This window comes from Kogia breviceps, chromosome 3 (assembly GCF_026419965.1).
Source record: "Kogia breviceps isolate mKogBre1 chromosome 3, mKogBre1 haplotype 1, whole genome shotgun sequence".
NCBI lineage: Eukaryota > Metazoa > Chordata > Mammalia > Artiodactyla > Physeteridae > Kogia > Kogia breviceps.
The window spans coordinates 93599627-93624284 of record NC_081312.1 but is presented as its reverse complement, the minus strand read 5'-3'; the positions used below and the strand labels follow the sequence as shown (position 1 = coordinate 93624284).

Genomic DNA, 24658 nt, shown 5'->3' with positions numbered 1-24658 from the left:
GCCCTTTGTGACTGGCTTCTTTCACTTAGCATGGTGTTTTCAAGGTTTATCTATGTTGTAGCTTGTGTCAGTACTTCATTCCCTTTTATTATGGAATGATATTCTGTTGTACAGATGGATGGATGCTTGGATGGATGGAGATACAATAAACTGAGGTGGGGAAGGCTGAACGAGAAGCAGATTTTTGGAGAAAGACTAAAATTCGGTTTTGTAACATGTTAAGTTTGAGGTGCCTAAGAGCCACGCAAGCTTGTTTGTCAGGTAGGCAGTTGGATGTAAGGTTTTGGAGCTCAGAAGACTGGGAGGGCCTCATGATATACATTGGACACAGGGTTTATACTTATAAGAATATCACCTGGTAGCATTTAAAGTCATAGAAATGGATATGGCCACCGAGGAAGAAAGATGAGAGGAGGGCAATCCCCTGAAGCATGCCCACATTTAAGGGCCAGATGGAGGAGACAAACAGCCAGAGGTGGCAGGTGGAGCAGGAGGGGCGATGCCTTGGAAGGAGTAACCATCAAATTCCACCCAGAGGACAAGGAAGATGAAGATTGGAGACAAACCAAATAGTCTGTTCTCTGGCAACCTGAAAGCATTCGATCACTTTTTACTCAGAAATACAGCTCCAAGAGTAGTGTTTCCCCTCCCCACAGTAGTTTCTGCACATCCCTTTACAAGCACACGCACACACAGCATTTTAAGTGCTAAATGTGTTAAATCTGGGTGATATTTCAATTTTTGTTTTTTTGTTTTTTGCTTATCTGCGTTTTCTCATCTCTCTACAGCAATAAGTATTATGTAGTAACAACAACAACAAAAATCAATCGTGTTAGATGATAACATCTGCCTGTTCCTGAGCACAGCGTGGCCAGAAGAGCAGCATCGCTGTAAGTGCCTGTTTCTCCCTCCCTGCCGTGGACACGGACGCAGTGGCCCGAATGATAATAACAATCTTTGCTACTTATTCTGCACACCCTTGCCTTTGTTCTGGGCTACTGAGCTGGGAGCTTTGTGTGAGGCTCGGGATCTCTTGTATGAATCTGGGACCAGAGAGAAATGAGGGCTCTTTACCATATCCACCTGGAGGCTGCCTGCTAAGTGCACTGTTTAATTTAGAAGTGCCTTTTATTCTAGATCTCTGGACCAGCTAAAGTTGTGGTCACTGTTCCCAGCAAGGACTGGGGGAAGGAGGGGTGGAATTAATTAAACCTAGAGGAGGGGCCACTGAAGGGCGGAGCTAAGGTGGAAGAGAGGAGAACCCTTTAAATAAAGGGCACACATGGGCTGCCCAGGAGCACACCCTCCACCTCCTCTGTGTTGTCTGTGAGAAGGAGCCAAGCCCCAGGGAGATGATGGAGCCTGAGGAGTACAGAAGGAGAGGTGAGCCCGGGCATCCCTGGCCCTCTTCCCTGCTGCCACTCTTGTAGCAGATCTGCTGCTTAGATTTGGGGGTATCTTTTGACTGGAGTGTTAGAATTGCCTTCTGAGAGTTGACTTCCACAAAATTCTTCCTGAGAAGGGAATGTGGGATCAGAGTTTGAAACTTTTCTAAACCTCTCTTTCATCCTCCCCCTCATACACCAACTCTCATGTGCGTCCACGCTACAGTGCCAGACTTTTCCTTTCTTCTTTCCCACGGAATAGGGGATTTGGGTTTCTGAAATACTAAATGGGTAAAGGGTGATTATTCATGTTCTGAAGTAGAAAAGAATTTCTCTAAGTCTTCTGCAGTCATGCAAAATCTCATCTTCCTTCCTCTTCATTTCTCTATGTGTGAATCTGTCTGTAGAGTTCTTTCATTTAGTCATTCATTCCATAAATATTTAAAGAGCACCTACTCTGTCTCAAGCCTTGTGTGATGAGCAAAACCGAATGGTTATCTTATCTTCAGGCATGGCTGTCCTAAGAGGGAAAGTAAGTAGTTGCTTATAATTTCTCTCTCCATAAATTTTTATATCCTCATCCCCTCTAGTAGATTATTTTGCCTAGAATTTCTTTGCTGTAAGGCGTGGTCCCATGTTAAAATCCAACTTTTCCTCTCTTTCCTCTACCCAGACATAACTCACTAAGTGGCTATCAGTCTTTTTTTAAAAAAAAAAACTTTTAATTTTATATTGGAGTATAGCCAGTTAATAATGTTATGATAGTTTCAGGTGCACAGCAAAGTGACTCAGCCATACATATACTTGTATCCATTCTCCTCCAAACTCCCCTCCCATCCAGGTTGAATGGCTATCAGTCTTTACACTTCAGTGGACATTAGCTTATTCCATTGCTTTCCAAAGGCACTCAGCCGAGAGCTGGTTTTATCAGCTGTGGATGTTTATCCTGTGAGTGAAACACAAAAACATTCCATACGGTCCCTGGGTAAGTGGAGGGCTAGGTCCAGGGCTCTCAGAGCTCTGGAGGGATGCTGCTGCAGTCATGAAAGTCATCGGGCCGTTGGAGGGTTGGAGGAGAGCACAAAGAAGAGAGAAGGGTGTTGGAAGTTTTCACAGTTTTGTCTGGGACTGGTCGTGCTTATAAGAATTTTGCATGAGCTGATACAGTGGGAAGACATCGGGTTCCCTTTCCTTGTCTCTCTCACTCTCTCTCCCTCTTTTGCAGGGGGAAAAGGAGGCTAGGGAGTACTAAGCAGGAATGATAGATATTGAGAGAGACACAGAGGGAGAGATGAACACACAGACACAAACACAGACAGGAAGACAAGCAATGAGAGAGAGAGAAAAAGAGACAGAGCTGAAGAGACAGAGGCTCTAAAGACAGAGACCCTTTTCTGGAGAAATGAAAGGGAAGAAAGAATAGATAATTTGCAGTGGCTTCAAGTATTCTACTTGGATGTTTTTCTTCCTTATTCTTTTATTCATTCATTTGATAAAATTTGTTGAGCATCTGAAAACTGTTCTAGGTACTGGAGATATTGGTGGAGGTAGAAGCGAGGGAGATAAATTGATTAAGACATGGCCCTGCATTTCCCCAAGATTTCAGGCTAGTGCAAGGTTCTTAGTCTAGACTTTTGGTTGTGCTTTGGGGAGTCCATGAACCTCAGAAATTACACACAAAATTGTGTGTATACAAGTCTACCGTTTTAATCAGATTCTCAAAGAAGTTCACGGGTCCAAAAATGTGGGGAATTACTGGTTCAATGGGAATGGTGAACAAATACATTTTTTACCTTTTATCAGAACCTAGTGTGGGAGCTTGCCATCTGTGCCAACAAGTAGTATAGGGGGTGTGTGTGCGTGTGTGCAATTTCTGGATAGAAAGAGCCACAGCATTTCTACTGAATCTGTAAGGTGATGAATGCATAGACCCTCTGTTTTTGAGAAGAAAAGAAAGGTGGGAGAGCTGATTAAGATTAATATGGAAAAGGGAAAGGGAGGAAAAAGAAATCCTTTACTTTGGTGTTAGAGCTTGATGCCTTGGAGATATTCCCTCTTGTTCATTTATATAGAGTCACACACTCCCTCCATCATTCATTCACTCCTTTGCACACTTTTAAATTTTTTAATTGAAGACAAGCTGTGTGCAGGGGGTCAGACCCTCTGCCATTCAGCCCATGAATCCATCTCCTTCTTCACCCAGTCTCCTGACCCGGATGCTAGGGCGATGGGCACGAATTGGTCAGGCCCAGTCAGGGGACATGAGCCTGCCTTCTCTGTCTCCCTTGTAGGAAAGGAGATGGTGGATTACATCTGCCAATACCTGAGCAGCGTGCAGGAACGGCGGGTGATTCCGGATGTGAGGCCTGGCTACCTGCGGGCCCAGCTGCCCGAGAGTGCACCCGAGGAGCCCGACAGCTGGGACAGCATCTTTGGGGACATTGAGCGAATCATCATGCCCGGGGTGAGACGCAGTCACCACAGGGTGTTTCTGGATGTCGAGGTGTAGGTGGGGTGGGGTGGGGGTGATGGGCCTGGAAAGCCTTGGGTAACCCTGAGATAAGCCCTCAGCCCGTTGGCCACCGACATCCCAGACTGTCTTCTGGGCATATGGAGGGCCGGGACTTTGACTGAAGTTAGGTTTCTGGTGCCAGGGCTGACCTGTAGAGTTGGGTAGGGAGCAGGAGGGAGTAAGGACTGCATCCCAGGGCCTGTCTGACAGAAGGGTGGAAGTCGGATGGGATGAGGTGAGTAGTGAAGATTGGGCCCGAGGGGAAAGGACAAATGCGGGGAGCAAGATGCAGAGAGGAGGTGGGAGATGGTCCCTGAAGCCCCCTTTGGCAGAGCCAGGGAACTCTACTACAGAATCCTGAGACGTGCCAAAGGGAAGGAGGGCAGCCAATGCACGCCTCCCTGAGGGTACCCCGGTTGTCAGGTTGGGTGGGCCGGGAAGCTGATCGAGTCCTGGTCAGCCCCCTCCTTTCTCCTCCATGAAGTGGGAACCCCGTCCTTCCTAACCAAGGGAGGTCTCCTGATGGAACGGCTTTTCAGGAGTAGGACGGAGCTTTCCCTGAATCATCTATACTCTCAGTGACAAGGGGCATAGCCTGGTGACAGTGCTAGTGGGGCCAGGGAACAGACAGAGGCTGGCCGACGCCTGGGGCTTGTGCTGAAGCTGCCTGCCGTGTGCTGTGACAATGTCCCCGACCACCAGGAGCTGGGCCAGGCGCTCCTGCCGAAAGAGCACCATCCTCCTCTCACGGAAGGGCTGGCTTTTATGGTGCTCCACGCCGCGTGCCAGGCACCGTATTAGCCACATGGTAGACTGGCTTGCTTTATCCCCAAATGACCTTATGATCCATGTTTTATGAAGAAACTGAGGCTCAGAGAAGTTAGTTGTCTTCCCAGAGTCACAGGTCTCCCTGCTTGGGGCACTGGTGTCATGAACCACGTGTGTCCAGCAGCTCTTTCCCAGGATGACTTGATATTTGCTCCCATCATCCCCAAAGAGCTTTGGATTTAGATGTGGCAGAAATACACCTGGAGGCGGGGGTGAGATATTTCTGTGTTCTTTCAAACACAGAAAGTGATGACAAGTTTGTACAAAGCCAAATATTTATCTCTCTCTGACCATTCAGCCTATTTCGTAAGCATATTTTGAAAATTTCGGTATCAGTAAAACTCTACTGGGGAGGCTAGCTCCCTGATAAGATTATCTCATGGATTTCATTCTGTAAAATGTGATCTGTGCAGAGGCCAACCGTAATTTAGTAGTGAGACTGAAAGCAGCTGTCAGAAGAGATGGAAATGAGCTGATTCTTTTGACTGAGAGAAATTCCAGCAGTTGCTGGGGGTACGGTTAAAGAGGCTCATTTCTGGACCAAGAGGTCTGTCTGTTTTGATAAGCCTTCCTCTGGCTTATCTTATCTTATATATCTTATTAGAACAGACAATTGCCTCTTGATAGGGCCAGGAGGTGGAAGTCCTTCTCCAGGGTTTCCAAAATAACTGTCACTAATCACATCAATAATGAAGACCCAATCTTTCATCTCATCTCTCAGGCTGCACCAGCCTCTGAGAGTTGGCCTGAAAGCTGTTGGCCCTTTGCTTTTTCATTAGGGTCAGTGCCTCCTTTAAAACTGGATTAATTTTCCCCTCCATGCCACCTCCTGGACACAAGGAGAAGAAAAACTGTCTTTTTGCTTTAATTCCAACCCTGGTTAGAGAAACCCCACCTACTCTTCCTGAGGGAGGGAGAAGAGAGCAAGGGGAGAAGGCAGGGTGCCATCCTGCTTAGGTGCTGGGCTCCAGAGTCAGGCAGCCCTGGGTTTCTGACATCTGTCCCTATGAGGTGTATGTGATCATGGGGATGCTCTCTCTCCACCAGCCCCAACTGTTATCTGTAAAACAGGGATAATGTTAGAACCTACCTAATAGGAGTGCTGTGAGAATTAAACAAGATAAAGCGTAGAAAGTGGAAGATGTTGTCATTACCTATGACACCATCTGCCTGGTGAAAGTTGGAGGACGAGGTCTGATTATCTAAGAGTCAAGTCAGGATATGTGATACATCCATCACCATGTGATTAGCTTACCGTTAACATTAGTGCTTTATATTTTACACATTTCCTCCCAGGCTGATCCGCACAACAACCCCAGGAGACAGGATTTATTTTATGATGAGAAACTGAGGTTGAGAGAGGTACAGGGGAGGATCCTGGTTTTATGAGGTGGGAATTCGATTAAAAATTTGGGACCCCCCCCCTTAAGAAAAAAAAATTAAGACTGGATCTTGAAAGAGAGCCATGAAAACATGAGACCTTGACACTTAAGTTCATTAGCTTCACAATAAATCTACGGGGTCACACAGCTGGTTACAACAGGGGTAGGACTGGAACCTGTGTCCTTGGGCTTAAATCTTATGCTCCTTCTACCATACACACTGTCCAGGATACTGTCCTTGCTCTTAAAGGGTTAAAGGGATTTGTGTACACGGAATAACTCGATAGTACACTAAAATGTTATCTCATGAGTTCTCAGTAGTGTGAAACATCTCGAATGAGAACATTCCATGGGCTCAGGGGAAGGGATCAAAGGCGGATGGGGACCTGGGGAAGGGTTCATGGAGGAAATGGAATATTTAGTGGCTTTCTAAGAGTTAGCAGATTTTGGAAGGTCCCGTCTGTATGAGAAGTGCCTTCCTGTCAGGGGACACAGCTTTGCTCAAAGTCATGAATGCAGATACGAACAGGGTATGATTGTAGAACAGTGAGATGAAGCCAGATTAGATAATCAGTGAGGCCAATGAGCCACCAAAAATGTTTCCAAGAGCAGTTGTAGGAGGCCCTTCCTGTCCACCGGCCCCTCCTTTTGTCAGGTTAATCTAACTGTGGGCTCAAGGGTTAACCTGGAGGCAGTTTCCCATGCCCTTGGGCTGGCACTTTTGTCTTCTAGTCTCCTCTCTCCATCCCCACTGGGAAGCTAAGGACAGCTTTGAACCCAGGCACACTGGCCCTCTGCAAGAGTGCATGCCCAAAGAACTCTGGATACTTTTTGCAAGAGACTGGATGAGACAAGCAACCTGCTCTTCCAGAGCTCACAGTCTCCTCTTCCTCTTATTACTGGGTAGGAGCAGTGCGGGGGGTAAGCTTTGGAGACTAATACAAACACTACCCAGAATCCACAACTCTAATTCCCATAGCAATTTTCATCTTGCAGATTCCCTTCTGGTCTCTGCGTGTGTGCAAAACTCCACTGATGAACTAGCTCAGAATATGAGAAATGTGGGCGGCAAGAACACTGTGACTATGCCTTACTTTTATGGATTTGTGTCACTTGTTGGTTGTCTTAAAAGTGTCAGCCAGTCTCTAGAGTGGGCACTGCCCCTTGCCAGGGAGGGTCTCTGGAAGAGGAAAGCCTCTGGTAGCTGCCCCTGCTGCCACCCGTGTACATGCTCTGCTTCCAGGTGGTACACTGGCAAAGCCCCCATATGCACGCCTACTACCCAGCTCTCACCTCTTGGCCATCACTTCTGGGAGACATGCTGGCTGATGCCATCAACTGCTTGGGATTTACCTGGGTGAGTAACTATGGCTGCAGTTATAACCAGTGGAAAATTGGACATGGCAGGAAGTGAAATCCTGGGGCAGACATATTTTTTCTGGGTCTCTGAACAGGGTTTCAAGTTAAATATTAACAATGGCTACATTACTTGAGCTTAAGCTTTATATAAATGATCTCATCTTATTCTTTAACCCTGTGAAATTATGAGTAGTGGCCCCATTTTGTAGGGGCGAATTAAGAAATGAAGGCTTAAGGGCTTCCCTGGTGGCGCAGTGGTTGAGGGTCCGCCTGCCCATGCGAGGGACACGGGTTCGTGCCCCGGTCTGGGAAGATCCCACATGCCGCGGAGCGGCTAGGCCCGTGAGCCATGGCCTCTGAGCCTGCACAAAAAAGGAAAAAAAAAGAAGAAATGAAGGCTTAAGTAATTTATCTCCCCAAGACCACATAGTTCATCGAGACAGAGATGAGATTTGGACCAAGATCTGGTTATTGCCACAATTTGTTACTCTCTAAACACTTTGGTGCCTGTGGGTACAACCTTCCCCTTGCTCTTGTCTTTGAGGGGTTAGGTATATGCCCTAAGGCTTCCCTTAATAACCCCTTAAGCACCAATCAGCTTTAAATTGTGCCACAAGCCTCCTAGAACAGCTCTCTGTTTTAAGCCTGAACTATTATAGGATGTGTGTGTGTGTGTGTGTGTGTGTGTGTGCATGCGTGCGTGTAGGGGTGGGTGGGTGGAGTGCGTTGGAAGCTGCGAGACTTGCTATCTTTTCCGGGAGGAAGTGCTTTCTTTCTTAGGCTTAAAACTTCCCCCTGACCTTTAGAATGCTTTTCAGAGGGGTAATTTAGGGACTTGGGGGGCCAAATGGAAACAATCATTTCTAGGGCTGTTTTTCCATCGGGCCCTGGAGTCACAGGAGAATCCACCTCATTGAGGATGGCATGAACCAAAACCCCACATTCTTTCCCCTTTCTGGTTTGGCAGAGGATGAAGGAGCCACAGGACCTAAAAGTGACGCCTTCTCCAGGGACAAGACAGGCCTGGGGGGTGGGTCAAGGCAGAGACAGATGTGTTTCTGGGGCTGGTGGGGACACCTTGGTGCCCTGGGGCAATCCAGATGACATAGCTTTCTCTCTTTCAGGCTTCCAGCCCTGTGTGCACGGAACTGGAGATGAATGTCATGGACTGGCTGGCCAAAATGCTGGGACTTCCAGAGCACTTCCTGCACCACCACCCTGGCAGCCAGGGGGGAGGCGTCTTGCAGGTGCCTCCATTGGCAAAACTCCTCCTAGCATAGGGACTAAGTAGGGAAAGATAAGCCAAACTCACCCCGGTGATTCTCATGTTTTCCATGGAGTTTCCCCCATGTCACTCACACCACCACCGTCCCTGCCAGCACCATCACCATTACCATCATAACTATCATGATTGACACCACCATCACCGACACCACCAGCTCCACCACAGTCCCTGCTCCCACCTTACTGCCACTACCATCTTGACTTCCATTGCCTTTATACCATGGCCACAACTGACTCCACTCTTCTTTTAGTTTTTCTTTGAAAAAAATTTAAAAGTCAACACATTATCACATTTCTAGTATTACTTGATTCAAGTTTCTTAGTTTATAATCTGACATCTCCCCTTTCTTGTCCCGTTTTACACCTTATGGTAAGTAGAAAAGAGAAGGCAAGTAGAGACTTCTTTCCCTCCCTCTTAGGTCCAGGAGATTTTTGGCAGTGAGAGAAATTAACAATAGAGATCAATGTGTCTTATAATCCTGTCTTTTGAATATCTGTCAAATGACAGTTGTTCAAATATTTCTTTTTTTATCAAGAGTAGTGAAGCATAGTGGAGCTTGAGGGGTGCCTCCTATAGACCGTGCATGTTGCTAAGTACTTTTGCATCTATAAACCCTTGACGTTCATGAGGGTTTGGTTCTGAGACCTTTGAGAACCCCCAAATTCTTGAATTATTCTGTAATGTGTAATTTTCTTGATCTTATGATATATAAGATAGAGAAATAATAATAATAATTCCTTCAAAACGTGGATGTGAGGATTCAAAGAATTCTTCTATTAAATAAAAACATGCTGCCCTGAGATGAGAACTGGAAAGTTTGCTGGGCCCATTTGCTAGCTAAATGACTCTCTCTCTCTCACTCCAGTCTTGTACCAAGATGAAAATCTGACCCTCACAAGAAAGTCAAATTATTGCATGTTGTGGACCTTCTGGGTTGTTAGCAGATAGTTATAGCTTCAACTATTATATCTAGAAGAACATGCTAAATGCCTGCTGGGCATGATCTTGCTTCTCATCTAATTATCTCAAGAACCCTGTAGGTAAATAGTGTCATCCCTAATTTTTGAAATAAGAGCACTGAAGCTCAGAGAGGTTAAAAACTTGCTCCAGGTCACGCAGCTGGTAAGTGGAAGAATGAGGATTCAAACCTGACCCTGTCTAAATCCAAACCATGCTTTCTCTTGTATCCATCAGCCACATGAACTTGGTTTAGTTCTGTAACCTCTCTGAGCATCACTATTTTCATAGGTAGGCAGGAATCACAAGTGTCGCAGGTTTGATGAGGAGGAAATGCGATAGCAGAAAGTGTTTTGTGAACTATGAATAGCTGTACAGATGGAAGGTGGTATTATTATATTATTATTACTATTCTGCTGGCTTCCTTATTGTGGAGTAATTTTCAGCCACTGAATATCTTGTGGGATCTGGTCTATAACATTTCCTGTGACACGGTCTCTAGGCTTTTCAGCAGGGAGCAATCAGCTGTAGGTCACCTAAGGATTTCAAGAAGCAAAGACACCAAAGACTGAGCAAATGAATGATGAGAAACCATCAAGATTTCTGTGAAGTTGCTGAGGTGGCCCCCAGGATTCCCACAATCATGGCCAGAGCAAAATCCTACACAACCCTTTTTGGTTAATCAATACTCCCACTATGGTAGGCAGCTAAAGGGATGCTCTCTATTTTATAAATGGAAACGAGCTTTCTGGAGGGGCAACATTAGCTCAAGGTCACAAGAGCCATCGTCGGCAAAAGTGAGGCCAAAGTTATCTCTCAAGTAGGCCAGGACCGTCTCTCTCTGGGATATCTCTGTGGAAACAAACTCCATTTCCACACCTAATACATTGAAAGTTCTTTTTTTTTTTTTTTAACATGGGGAGCGAACATATCTACAAGCAGACTTGTATCTAGCATTCTCTGAACATTCTCTTTTTGGTCTTTGTGGCCTAATAAAGTTGTTGAAAATTTGCTTTCATTACTTCCCTGAAAATTATAGGAGAGGGAGGTGTCCCAGGAATGTATAGGAAGTTGTGAATGCAGAATGTAGAATAAGCATGTGAGCTGGGGAGAAGGGCAACTCCTTAGGCAGGAGCTGTGTACTTCTTCAGGAATAGCTATTAAACACACACACACACACACACACACACACACACACACACACACACACACACACACACACACCTACAAAACCTGGGGCAGTTGCCAAGGGAGTTCATGGAGAGGCTGCCACTGGGAACCTTCTTCCATTGCAGAGCACAGTCAGTGAGTCCACCTTGATCGCCTTGCTGGCAGCAAGGAAGAACAAAATCCTGGAAATAAAAACAACTGAGCCCGGGGCGGATGAGTCTTTCCTGAACGCTCGGCTTGTTGCCTATGCCTCCGACCAGGTGAGTTGCCCAACATAAGCCAAACCTTCAGGTAGGGCTTGGCTTCTGGAGTCTTAGTCCTTGAGTGATTTCCCTGTAGACATGAGCCCGCTGGGCTCAGGGCAGCCCAGGCCTCAGAGGTTGTCCAAGGAACCCTGAGGGAAGACAAACGTCAATGCTGTGTTTGCTTCCCTTGGTCTGGTTTCAGCAGTTTCTGGGAGTGCTCATTCCAGGATGACTCTGCTAACAGCTTTCCATTGTCCTTCTAGGCCCACTCCTCGGTGGAAAAGGCTGGTTTGATTTCTCTGGTCAAGATGAAATTTCTGCCTGTGGATGACAACTTCTCACTCCGAGGGGAGGTTCTTCAGAAAGCCATCGAGGAGGACAGACAGCAGGGCTTGGTGCCTGTCTTTGTAAGTCAGACCATGTTCTGAGCTTAGAATGATAGAGCTGGGAGGTGAGGAAGGAACTTTGGCAGAATTCAGGTAAGTAACATGCTGCAAACAAGAGCAGAAAGGTCCTCAAAGACAATGTTTTACAAATTATGAGTTAGTGTGTTAGGAAATAAATTTTGTGGGTCAGAACCAACATTAAAAGAAGAAAAAAAAAGAAATAGAACGGAAAATATGAGAGTACATTCCTATGTTGAGAATATGCATTGTTTGGTAAAACTTTTATTTCAAATATACATGTGTATATGTCCTAGGTTGCTATACAAAGTGTATTTCTTACTGTGGGTCATGGTAAAATACAGTGTGAAACATACCCTGTTCTGGTGGGATGGATGGGGTTGATAATATCAGTGATGAAATCTTTTTTTTCAGGCAGAATGTGTCACACGAGCCTACCTTCCCACGTTAACTTCCTCTGTTTTCCTCCAGGTCTGTGCCACACTGGGGACCACTGGGGTCTGTGCATTTGACCGCCTGTCAGAGCTGGGCCCCATCTGTAAGTGGCTGCCCTGTCTGGCTAGGAAGACAAGTAATGAGTTTTAAAATGTTCCCTAGAGCAAGAGCCTGAAAGCAGCTCAGTGCAATTCTCTGGTCCCTCCGTGGTCGATGCACAGAGCGTAGGAAGAGCCACCAGAGGTCATGAGTACCTTCTTCCAGGCAGCCAAGTCACTGCTTTTCCCAGTGGTGGGACCAAGGGTTAGAGCTGACCCCCTTGCATCCTGTCCTCAGAGGCAACAGTGGGAGGACCTCAGGTCTCTCACTCTCTCACTTGTATGTTGAAATCTGCTTAAAGCAGGACATATCCAAAACACAGGGTGAGTGAGTCATAGTGGAATATTTTCTAGTCTAGGCTGAGAAAATGAAAATGAAAAAGTAGGGTAGGGGAAACCACAGGGTGAGGGAGAGATAAAGGCAGAAAAGAAACCCAAATGTGATTGTTCAAAATCCTCAAGCGAGAAACCCACTAGGAAGGAGAGACACCCCCTCTCTAACATTTGTATTAGATGCGTTAACATTGCTCTCTGGGCCAGTGGTAAGTTGGTTTCTGTTCCAGAAAGCTCTGGGTGGAGGCCAAGAGAGTGTCGACCCTCTGGTCGGTGAATAAAAAGGCCAGGGTGAGGCTCTGTAGGCTTTCCTTGCAGGGGTGGCCTTGCCTCACTCAGCCCCACTCCTTGCACTGACACCCTCCCCCCATGCCCACATGCCTCCGTGTCTCATTCAGCCATGGGCATCCTTTCCCAGCCCTTCCCTTGCAGCCTCCGAGCTGGATGGGCCAGGCAAGAGACGCCTTTTAGCTGGCTGGTGGCAACCCACTCCCACCCCCAGTGCGACCCCCAGTAGGTGGTTTGCCTCCTCAGGTGCCAACGAGGGGCTGTGGCTCCACATCGATGCTGCCTACGCAGGCACTGCCTTCCTGTGCCCTGAGTTCCGGGGGTTTCTGAAGGGCATCGAGTACGCCGATTCCTTCACCTTTAATCCTTCCAAGTGGATGATGGTGCACTTTGACTGTACTGGGTTCTGGTGAGTGTGGCAGCCAAGCTCCCAGACTGTGGGGAAGCCATCCTCAGCTACTAATGCCCATTTGGAAACCCACAGGGTCAAGGACAAGTACAAGCTGCAGCAGACCTTCAGCGTGAACCCCGTCTACCTCAGGCACGCTGACTCGGGTGCGGCCACCGACTTCATGGTGAGTGGCCAGGAACGGGCAGCATGGCAGCCTCTGAGATGGAAATGGCCTGAGTCTGATGAGGGTCTCCTTCCCTCACACTATGAGCCCATCCCGTAATATTGCCACTGTATACCTTTGGTTTCAAGCTGTGCCTAAGCATATAGAATGAAACCCAGAAAACTTTAAAAACCCTAGAGAATGAAACCAACCTTTGAGGTAGGATGTGAGTTTCCTGAGTATTTGTGGCATTTAAAAATTCTCCCAATTCCCTTCTGCCTCTGTCCTGGATAATCTTCTCTGCTCACTTCCTAGCAGCAGGCATCCATTTTCCATGGATAGGAAAAGAGGCTCCTTCCTTAAACTGTTTTCATCCTTTTGTCCCCATCGAGGCACTGTGCGAGGCTCCACGGTGGGGATGGGGCAATAGTTATCCTTCCCGAGGTTCTAGATGCCTCCAAGCATTCCTGCCTTGCCCACTAGCTGCACCTCAATCTCTCGACCCTGCCCACATTCTCAATCTGTATTATCTCTTGGGGAAACAACTTCTTCAGATGTACTCCTCAGTTTGAAGATGAGCCCTTCATTTAATTGTAGGGGAGACAGGGATGTAAACTAATAAGTTACATATAACATGGCCAAGGCTAGGTAGAGTGAGATGAGCTTGATTTGGAATTCCATACCAGCAGTGGGCTTTTGGGAGACATAGTGGACCTCTCTCAGCCTTGACTTTCTCATCTGCAAAATGGGCATGGTGGCACTGATTTCACAGGGTATTGTGAGGCTGCAATGGGAACATACATGTAGATCACTTCTTACTGGGAATGTGGTACATGCTTAATAAATGGTAGGTGTGATATTTCTAAAAGCTCTACTTTTAAGCTGCAGAGATTTGTTATATAGCTAAGAAGTTAAAAACACAGATGACCTGTGTTTGAATTTTTGGCTCCTCCGTTTATTAACTTGTGTGGTCTTGGGCAAATGGCTTAAGCTATTTAGGTTTTCTCATCTGTAAAATGAGGGTGGTAATAACAGTAGTAGTTTCTTAGTTAGGCTTGCTGTGAGGAATAAGTGAATTAATACAGGGAAGCACAGAGAGCAATGTCTGCCATCCGGGAGTCATTCTTTGTGAAGAGATAGTTCTGTCTTCTCTTCTTGGGCTAAAGTTTCTTGTCCTTTTAGTCCTAAAATAATCACTGCATCATCTCTTGATTATATTGGTTATTCTCCCTTGGACCAGTTCACACTTTCTTTAGATTTTATTTTTAAAGCTTTTTTATTGGAATTTCAGGCAGTAAGCTTGTAGTGGTTGGGGAAGACCCTCCAAAGGTTAATAAAAATAGAAGAATAATGGTTCTTTCATCTCCACTGCCCTGTCTGATGTGTTTTCAGCACTTTTTTAATTAAAAAATTTTCACAGCAGCCCAAGGGCCAGATACCTTTAGGGATAATTCTAGGTTTCTCCCCTGAGTGTGAAACAATGACCATTTTTCTTTTTTTTTTTTTTTAATTAATTAATTTATTTTTGGCAGCATTGGGTCTTTGTTGCTGTGCACACGTTTTCTCTAGTTGCATCGAGCAGGGGCGACTCTGTTGCAGTGCGTGGGCTTCTCATTGCGGTGGCTTCTCTTGTTGCGGAGCACGGGCTCTAGGGACATGGGCTTCAGTAGTTGTGGCTCGCCGGCTCTAGAGCGCAGGCTCAGTAGTTGTGGTGCACGGGCTTAGTTGCTCTGCGGCATGTGGGATCTTCCCCAACCAGGGCTCGAACCCGTGTCCCCTGCATTGGCAGGTAGATTCTTAACCACTGCACCACCAGGAGAGCCCAATGCCCATTTTTCTATAAGTGAACTTGGATCATCGTAACTTAAGAGCATTTTCTTACCTTGGCCCATTTTGGATTTTATGTTGCTTTTTTGTGTTTTTGGTTTTTGTCCGCAACAGTATCTCAGGATCTTTTTGTGGTTCATTCCCATCAGTTCGGAGATTTTACAGTGCTCTCTCTCTTCCAGATCACTTATAAAAATGAATGCATAAATGATACTTTTCTTAGCACTGGTCCAGAGTGTGCTACTTTATCTTTTCCTTCCCTCACCTCTAATCCTATGGATTTAATTTTTAAGTCTCAAAGAAACTCCTAGAAAACTGAAGCTGCTGTCTGTTATGATCCTGGGGGTCTTCACTGCTACTTTGCCCCTTGCCCCAAGCTCTTTTTCACCCAGGTGGCTGAAGCTTCAAATAAAAGCCCAGCCATTTTGAGATGAGCCAGAAATAGAGCAGCATCCTGGGAGAGAAGACTTAGGGACTTGATCCCTCAGGCCCTGGAGCCACCTAAAATCAGAGCTAGATTCTTCTGACATCAGGAAGCTCCCTCTCCTCCCCCCAACTAGTGGAGGGGGAATTGTCTTGTTTTTGGCTGTGAGACCAGCAAAACCTTGAAAGGATGCAGAGGAGACTTGGGAATGGCTTGAGTTAATGAAGAGCCATGTCCAAATTTCCTGTTCCAGCAGAAAAATATCTGCTAGAACCACCCTGCTGGGTCAGTATGGATTGGTTTTGGAATACTGACAAGAGGAACAACTGGGGATATGGTCAGACTGTAAAGAAATCAAAATTAAAATCATCTCTGCCTCTCATTTAATTGGCTCATGAATTATTGTAGTCAATCGGCCATAACCATCTGGAAAACAATGTTTTCAGAGGCCACTATTATCCATTCATTAGTCTCCATCTGGAGTGTCCATCTAACAAAGGGTGGAGTTGACGCTCCCCCTGTTACAGGGAAAAGGAAGTCCCCATGCTGGTCCTCAGCCCTGGAGATTTTTGCTTGGAAATCAAAGGCTTAGTGCTTGATATAGAGAAACATTGTCCATCAACCAAGGGGTCATGTCCAAACTGTGCCTGGGTCAGGAAACTGGGGCAAAGGATGAAGGTGTGCACAGTTTTGAGGTTTAGGCAATCCTGTGGAGGAACAGATAAATATTCGATGGGAAAAATATTTATTTTTAGTCAACAGAAATTGTGGTGATGCTTTCTGACATTTGAGGAAGAGGTCATTAGAAATCACACTACTCATCAGAATAATTGCAAATGTGTGCTAAACCCTTTGCTCTGTTTACAGATCTGAGAAATCGATTTGGAATTGGTTTGAAAATTTTCAGACCTTTGGTGCCCGCAACCTTGAACTTTAAGCTCTGTTGAATTTGGTCATCAGGAACAGAGGGTCAGTTTTAGTCTAACAAAGGCCGAGATATAGATGTTTATTTGCAGTCTGAGGGCTGGCGTCCTCCTGAGGGCATAGAACGTCACAGGAAAAATAAGGTCAGAACAGTGAAATTAAATGATAATCATCTTGGTTCTAGGCAGAAACACCATTGTGATTTGTGGCTCACATTTTTATTATCTAAAGAGCCAGGACTTATTGACAACTTCCTGTGAAGCTCTCCACCCTGGTTCTCCTCACACCACATCCCTGGATGTGCTGTTCATTCTTTGTCTCACGAGGAGCCAGTGAGGAGGCAATGCCCAAGTAAGAGGTAGAGATGGGAGAGAAACCCAGGTCTGTGAGGCTCCAGCATCTGAGCTCTTGAACTCTATACTTTACATTTTTGTGGGGAAGAGAAATCAAACTCAATTTTCTGCTATTCAAGTTAGCTTAGGTTCTTTTAGAGAAAAAACGTATTGCCCCTATCTTGAATTTCAGCCTGGGATGAAAAAATTTTTTTAACATCTTTATTGGAGTATAATTGCTTTACAATGGTGTGTTAGTTTCTGCTTTATAACAAAGTGAATCAGTTCTACATATACATATGTTCCCATATCTCTTCCCTCTAGAGTGTCCCTCCCTCCTACCCTCCCTATCCCACCCCTCTAAGAGGTCACAAAGCACGGAGCTGATCTCCCTGTGCTATGCAGCTGCTTCCCACTAGCTATCTATTTTACATTTGGTAGTGTATGTATGTCCATGCCACTCTCTCACTTTGTCACAGCTTACCCTTCCCCCTGCCCGTATCCTCAAGTCCATTCTCTAGTAGGTCTGTGTCTTTATTCCCGTCTTCCCCCTAGGTTCTTCATGACCATTTTTTTTTTTTTTTTAGATTCCATATATATGTGTTAGCATATGGTATTTGTTTTTCTCTTTCTGACTTACTTCACTCTGTATGACAGACTCTAGGTCTCGCTACAAATAACTCAATTTCGTTTCTTTATATGGCTGAGTAACATTCAATTGTATATATGTGCCACATCTTCTTTATCCATTCATCTGATGGTGGACACTTAGGTTGCTTCCATGTCCGGGCTATTGTAAATAGAGCTGCAATGAACATTTTGGTACATGACTCTTTTTGAATTATGGTATTCTCAGGGTATATGCCCAGTAGTGGGATTGCTGGGTCATATGGTAGTTCTATTTTTAGTTTTTTAAGGAACTTCCATACTGTTCTCCATAATGGCTGTATCAATTTACATTCCCACCAACAGTGCAAGAGGGTTCCCTTTTCTCCACACCCTCTCTAGCATTTATTGTTTATAGATTTTTTGATGATGGCCATTCTGACTGGTATGAGGTGATATCTCGTTGTAGTTTTGATTTGCATTTCTCTAATGATTAGTGATGTTGAGCATCCTTTCATGTGCTTGTTGGCGATCTGTATATCTTCTTTGGAGAAATGTCTATTTAGGTCTTCTGCCCATTTTTGGATTGGGTGGTTTGTTTTTTTTGTTATTGAGCTGCATGAGCTGCTTGCAAATTTTGGAGATTAATCCTTTGTCAGTTGCTTCATTTGCAAATATTTTCTCCCATTCTGAGGGTTGTCTTTTCGTCTTGTTTATGGTTTCCTTTGCTGTGCAAAAGCTTTTAAGTTTCATTAGGTCCCATTTGTTTATTTTCATTTTTATTTCCATTTCTCTAGGAGGTGAGTCAAAAAGAATCTTGCTGTGATTTATGTCATACACAAAAATAAACTCAAAATGGATTAAATACCTCAATGTAAGGCCAGACACTATCAAACTCTTAGAGGAAAACATAGGCAGAACACTCTATGGGATGAAATTTTTAAAGCAGCATTTAAAGCAAAGTGTCTTCTCCTTGGTCCAGGGTCATGGACTTGGTTTCTACCTGTGCTGCTCTTGGACAAGGGTTTGGTCACATGACAAGGTAGCCTTTGTGTATCTTGCCTTGGCTTCTCCTTAGCAACAGCCTCGGGGATCATGGTGACACTGTGCATCCCTGGAGGGTTGTGCAGGCAACAGATGATAAAGCTCAGGAGTGTGTGTGGGAGCAGTAGGGGTTCCTGTCTCTAACCATGGCACTGTGCTCCTTTGTTCTAGCACTGGCAGATCCCCCTGAGCAGACGGTTTCGCTCTATTAAACTCTGGTTTGTGATCCGGTCCTTCGGGGTGAAGAATCTTCAAGCGCACATCAGACATGTATGTAGTGGGCAGGCGTTGGGAGGAGCCCAGGCTCGCTTTGTGGCCTAGTGGGTAGGAAGGCTGGTTTCTGCTCTGCAGACCTTTCCCCGGGGGGGATGTGTGATGTATGGCTCAGGTGCCTGGGCCTGTTTGTGAGCTCCTGGGACTTGATGATTCAGGGTGGCCGTCTGTTTGCTAGCTAGAGGATCACTGAGCAGAAGATGACACTGAGGGCTGTCTGGTGTCTGTCCCCCACCTGACTGTCTCACCGTCCCTTCTGCTATCATTGAGCACTGGGGAGGGAAGGCCCGAGAGCCTGGTTTGCAGAGAAAGAAATAGAAAGTAAATCAAAGGGCAGCTTGTGGCCAGGGTAGGAGCCTATCTTTTAAAAAATTACTGTGATTGTCATGGCTATCTGAAAATTTTAGTCACTATTATGGTTATGCCAGAAACAGGGCTCGCCTGGCTTGGACATGTAGACCTGCAAGTCTGGAACAAACATCCCTGCATGATGTCAAGAGCTATTTACTGAAGGGATATTTGGTACAATTTATTTCAACTCAATTCAACAGCAAAATTATTGTGCTAGGAAAGAGACCCAGAGGTGAATGAGATAGGCACAGTCCCTCTGTCATAGTCTTCATAGAAGGGGTGGAACTTAACTAAGAATTTTGGTCAGCAGCAATTTTCTCTCATTTTTATGAGTGCCTATGAGAAAGACAAAGTTATTGATAAATACAACAGGGTTACTCCAAAGATGTTGTCCTTTGTTCCTCTGCATGTCTTTCCCTGGCCACGTTTCCTCTAGGGAATTCCGTCCTCACTAAGCAAACACAAGGCCAAATGCAGTGGTTGAATCAGTGCGTATGACTGGCTTACTGTTGGTAACTTTACATTTGTTATCAACATCAAGGTGTTGGTTAACTGGATGTTTATCAATGAGTGGCTGTCACCCAGGGACATTAGGCATTTTTGCTCTCTCTATAGCCTCAGACTCAAGACGGGAAAGTAGGTAGCTGGGGGGTGAGGTGGTGGAGGTTACAGGTTATCATTTGGTTCCAACTCAGGACTGGATATTCAACGTGCAGGTACTGGCTAATTACCCTCATGCTGCCTCTCCCAACTCAAAGCCCTGAATTCCCATCGGCTCCCCTTTGCCTACACTAGGCCCAGACTCCTGGGCCTGGCTTCCGAGGACCCAATTATCAGCCTCTAAGCTCAGGCTTCTCACTGACCCATTCCAACTCCATCCTCAGTGTGCCTCTGCACCTTCACCTGTGCGTTGCCCTCTTGGATTGCCCTCTCTTCTCCAAACGTTGCTAATGGATTAAGTTCCGCTTCTCCCAGGAGCTTCCCTGACTATTCCATCGCCCTCGTCTCTGCTTGCTCGGCATTCCTAGGACCACCTACTAAAGCACACCTACAAAACTGAGCTCTGAAAGCTACCAGTGTCCCACAAAAGTAAAGGGTGGAACTAAAATGAAGTTGTTTGATGTGAGTTAATTTTATCTCTTCACTTTGACTGCGATCATAATTATTTTTAATTGCACAGTGCCTTAAAGAAATAACTTATACGGTTTCATTAGGTTCTTACAACAATGCTTGGGGCAGTCACCCTGATGACCCCCATTTTATGGGTGAGGCTCAGACATGGTAATTGCCCTGCTTAAGAGAGGAGGGCCTCCTTTCTTTACAGTTCTGGGCTGTTTTCTATTATGTGAGCTCTTGAAGGTCATATAAAACCAAGTTGTGTATCTCCCTGTTACAGACTAGTGCTTTAGAGAATGGGATATGGGTTTGATTTTTTAGTTCTACCCTTTACTATTTGGTGAACTTGGACAAATTACTTAAATTTTCATTGTTTGCCTTCCTAATTTATAAAATGAGAAAATGATAATACCTCTCTCAAAGGTTTACGGTGATAATAAATAATACACATAAAGCCCTTAGTGCAAGACCTAATATTCCACTAAGTACTCAAATATTCCCTATTCCCACTTCGTCTTCCTCCCCTCCCCCCCTTTCCTCTCCTCCTCCTCCTCCTCCTTCCTCCTCTTCTTTTCTTCTTCCTCTCCTTTTCCTTCTTTTTCTTCTCCTTTTCTCCTCCTCCTCCTCCAACTTTTCCTTCTTCTAATGATAATTCAGCATTGTCGTTACCATCATCTCCTATCACCTACAATCGGGGTTTGTAAACTATTTTTTTAAAGACAGATAGTAAATATTTTTGGCCTTGCAGGACATATGGTCTCTATTGTGACTATTCAAGTCTGTCATTGTAGCACAAAAGCCACCATACACAGTACATTGACAAAGTGAGAGAGTGGCATGGACATACATACACTACCAAATGTAAAATAGCTAGTGGGAAGCAGCAGCATAGCACAGGGAGACCAGCTTCGTGCTTTGTAACCACGTAGAGGGATAGGATAGGGAGGGTGGGAGGGAGACACAAGAGGGAGGAGATATGGGAACATGTGTATATGTATAACTGATTCACTTTGTTATAAAGCAGAAACTAACACACCATTGTAAAACAGTTATACTCCAATAAAGATGTTAAAAAAAATACTGTGATGAAAAAGTCAGATGGGGCAAAGATTTTTTGTAATTATAAACTGTAAAATATCACTATATATTTTAGTTGCAAGATCCTCTCTTTTTACTGATCATTAGTGAGAGAAATAAAGATTATAATTACATTTTTTTAAAAAAAGGCGTGGCTGTGTTCCAAAGGACTTTACAAAAATGGGGGTGAAGGAGGTGGGGCTCTATTTGGCCTGGGGGCTGCAGTTTGCCCGCCTCTGCTCTAGGATGGTACAGGGCACTGGTTGTAGTCCTGCTTTCATCTCCGTAAAGGTAGGTGATTTCTGGTGGCGGGATGCTGCCTGTGCTCTTTCCTCTCTCCTCTGGCCCCTCTTCTCTCTTGTTGCCAAGAGCGTGTGTTACAGGAGACAGCAGAGCATGGTAGGGGGTGTGCTTGGCGACCAGAGACCTGCATTCTGCCACTGCTACCTTGGGGACGCCACTTTCCTTTGGCTCTTTCTAGAAAATGAAGAGGTTGAACAAAGATGACTTCTAGCTCTCTTTCCTTGCTCAGAAGTATCAGTTTCATGGTCTTTGGCTAGCCTGATTCTGGATCTGTACCTGAGATGTCTTACTCATGTAGACTTAAGAAACATTTACACAGAAAGATCTCAAAATGGGCAGGACAGGATGGAAACGGGCCTGGAGGGAAGGAGGCACAGGGGAGAATCATGACAAAATTAGAAAGTAAACTGCAAAAGTATAAAACAGCGAGAAAACATTTAGCAGGGTTCCTTCCCAGAGAGAGCCTTATGACTTGACAATGAAAAATGCTTAGGGTAGGGATTGGAGACCATTTTAAACAGACCATACAGTGGAGAGAGAAAGTGGTTCTGGATCGGGTTTGTAGGAACGTGTTAGCTAAATCCTTTGACTTCTCTTGAAATAGAGTACCCAGTATGAGAACCAGGTGATAGCAATTACTTAGAAGATATTTTATTGAGATACTTCTGGATGCCTGGAGAAATTTTTAAAAATGGAAGAAAGGGCAAGTCCTGTCCTTGTTTAGTTAGTAATACTAAGTAAAAAAAATAGGAAATTAAAAAATGATAACTTCAGTGAAAGATTAATATGGTACAAAGTTTTAAAACTTTTTTATTGTGGTAAAATATAGATAATGTAACATTTACAACCTGAACATTTTTTTTTTTTTTTTTTTTTTTTTTTTTTTTTTTTTTGCGGTACGCGGGCCTCTCACTGCTGTGGCCTCTCCCGTTGCGGAGCACAGTCTCCGGACGCGCAGGCTCAGCGGCTGTGGCTCACGGGCCCAACCGCTCTGCGGCATGTGGGATCTTCCCGGACAGGGTCACGAACCCGTGTCCCCTGCATCGGCAGGCAGATTCTCAACAGCTGCGCCACCAGGGAAGCCCATGAACCATTTTTTTCTCTCTTTTTTTTTTTTTATGGTACGCGGGCCTCTCACTGCTGTGGCCTCTCCCGTTGCGGAGCACAGGCTCCGGCCGCGCAGGCTCAGTGGCCATGGCTCACGGGCCCAGCCGCTCCGCGGCGTGTGGGATCTTCCCGGACCAGGGCACGAACCCGTGTCCCCTGCATCGGCAGGCGGATTCTCAACCACTGCGCCACCAGGGAAGCCCCCATGAACCATTTTTAAACATACAGTTCACTGGCATTAAGTACACTCACAATGTGTGCAACTGTCCCTGCTGTCCATTTCCAGAACTTTTCCCATCATCCCCAGCAGAAACTCTGTAATCATTAAACAGGTTTAAAGCCTTCTCCATGGTGTACATGGGTATGATATGTAAAAATATGTTCTTTGTGGAATGTCAGAGAAAAGGGGATGAAGGGCATTTGAAGTGAAAAGGTCTGAGAGGCAAGGGGAAGATGTAGACTTAGGATATGGGGGCAGGGCTGCTGACAGCTCACATGGTGCCTTTATGTACAGGAGAAAGAAAAGTCTCTTCCTCTGAGCATTTGTAGCCCGTAAGAGGCACCTGGCTGGGAATGCAGAACATGGGCTGGGTTGTGGCCCCTGCTAGCCCTCTTGGTTTGTCTGTAAGCCAAGATATGTGAAGCCGGGATATGAGGGTACATTGCCTTGCTGGCAAAGCACATGCCTTCTGGGACTTCCCTGGTGGTCCAGTGGTTAGGACTCCACACTTTCACTGCCGAGGGCCCGGGTTCAATCCCTGGTGGGGGAACTAGGATCCCATAAGCCTTCTGGTTCTGGAAGTGGATTGAAAGAGGCCCCTGAGACATGAGTTCTCAAAGTGGAGCTAATGTGACAAGAAATAGGGAGCCATTGGAGGTTTTATAGTTTGGAATATGAGCAAAATCAAACGGAGAAGAAAATCAGGCAGAAGCCACTTAGGTCTCTATTGTTCAAAGGTGTGACTGATTTAAACCCCTTTAACAGTGTGGAAGTTTATGCACAGTCGTCTCTTGCCTGTTATTAATCTCAGTTCTCTCGATGCTCACAATTCTAGGGTACTGAAATGGCTAAGTATTTTGAATCTCTGGTCAGAAACGAACCTTTCTTTGAAATTCCTGCCAAGAGGCACCTTGGCCTGGTGGTTTTTCGTCTAAAGGTAATGCCATCTTCCATCTCATGTGAAGGGTGTTATTTGGTACATTTTAGCCTCTTGGAAATGTAAATACTGGGCTTCTGGAGATGCTTACAGGGAATGTGATACAGACTTGACTTCTCTTTATCCTTCACACAGGGTCCTAATTGCCTCACAGAAAGCGTGTTAAAGGAAATAGCTAAAGCTGGCCAGCTCTTCCTCATCCCAGCCGTTATCCAGGACAAGCTGATCATCCGTTTCACTGTGACATCCCAGTTCACCACCAGGGATGACATCCTGAGAGACTGGAATCTCATTCATGATGCTGCCACTCTCATCCTGAGTCAGCACTGTACTTCCCAGCCTAGCCCTCAGGGGGGGAACCTCATCCCCCAAACCAGGGGCCCCAGAGCCTTGGCCAAGGAACTGTCCTTTCCATCTGTCAGCGGGGCAGGAGATGACCCAGCCCAGGCCAGGAAGATCATCAAGCAGCCTCCACATGTGGGAGCCAGTCCCGTGAGAGGGGAAGGCATCTGCCACCTTGAAACCCTGATGGACCCACTTGATGACTGCTTTTCAGAAGAGGCCCCAGACCTCACCAGACACAAGCTGTCCTCCTTCCTGTTCCATTATTTGTCTGTGCAGAATAAGAAGAAGGCAGTGCGTTCCCTCAGTTGCAACAGCGTGCCCGTAGGCGATCAGAAGCCACTGCCCACAGATGGCTCTGTGAAGAATGGCGGCTCCTCCCGGGTCAGAATCTTTTCTAGGTTTCCAGAAGAGATGATGATGCTAAAGAAAAGTGCCTTCAAAAAACTAATCAAGTTCTACAGTGTCCCCAACTTTCCTGAATGCAGCTCTCAATGTGGGCTCCAGCTGCCCTGCTGCCCTCTGCAGGCAACGGTTTAG

General features: G+C 45.7%; 1 protein-coding gene across 2 annotated transcripts; it reads left to right on the top strand.

The window, feature by feature from the left end:
* The first annotated feature begins 1352 nt into the window (after window positions 1-1352).
* Window positions 1353-24658, top strand: HDC (histidine decarboxylase). 2 transcript variants are annotated; one of them, XM_059057899.2, is made up of 12 exons: window positions 1353-1383; window positions 3677-3849; window positions 7351-7464; window positions 8591-8713; window positions 11004-11138; window positions 11387-11530; window positions 11999-12065; window positions 12928-13090; window positions 13166-13256; window positions 18564-18662; window positions 23675-23776; window positions 23912-24658. In XM_059057899.2, exons 1-12 carry the CDS (start codon window positions 1353-1355, stop codon window positions 24656-24658), a joined length of 1989 nt encoding a protein of 662 aa, XP_058913882.1. The 2 variants fall into 2 exon arrangements, with proteins under 2 accessions (XP_058913882.1, XP_058913883.1); XM_059057900.2 differs by lacking the exon at window positions 18564-18662.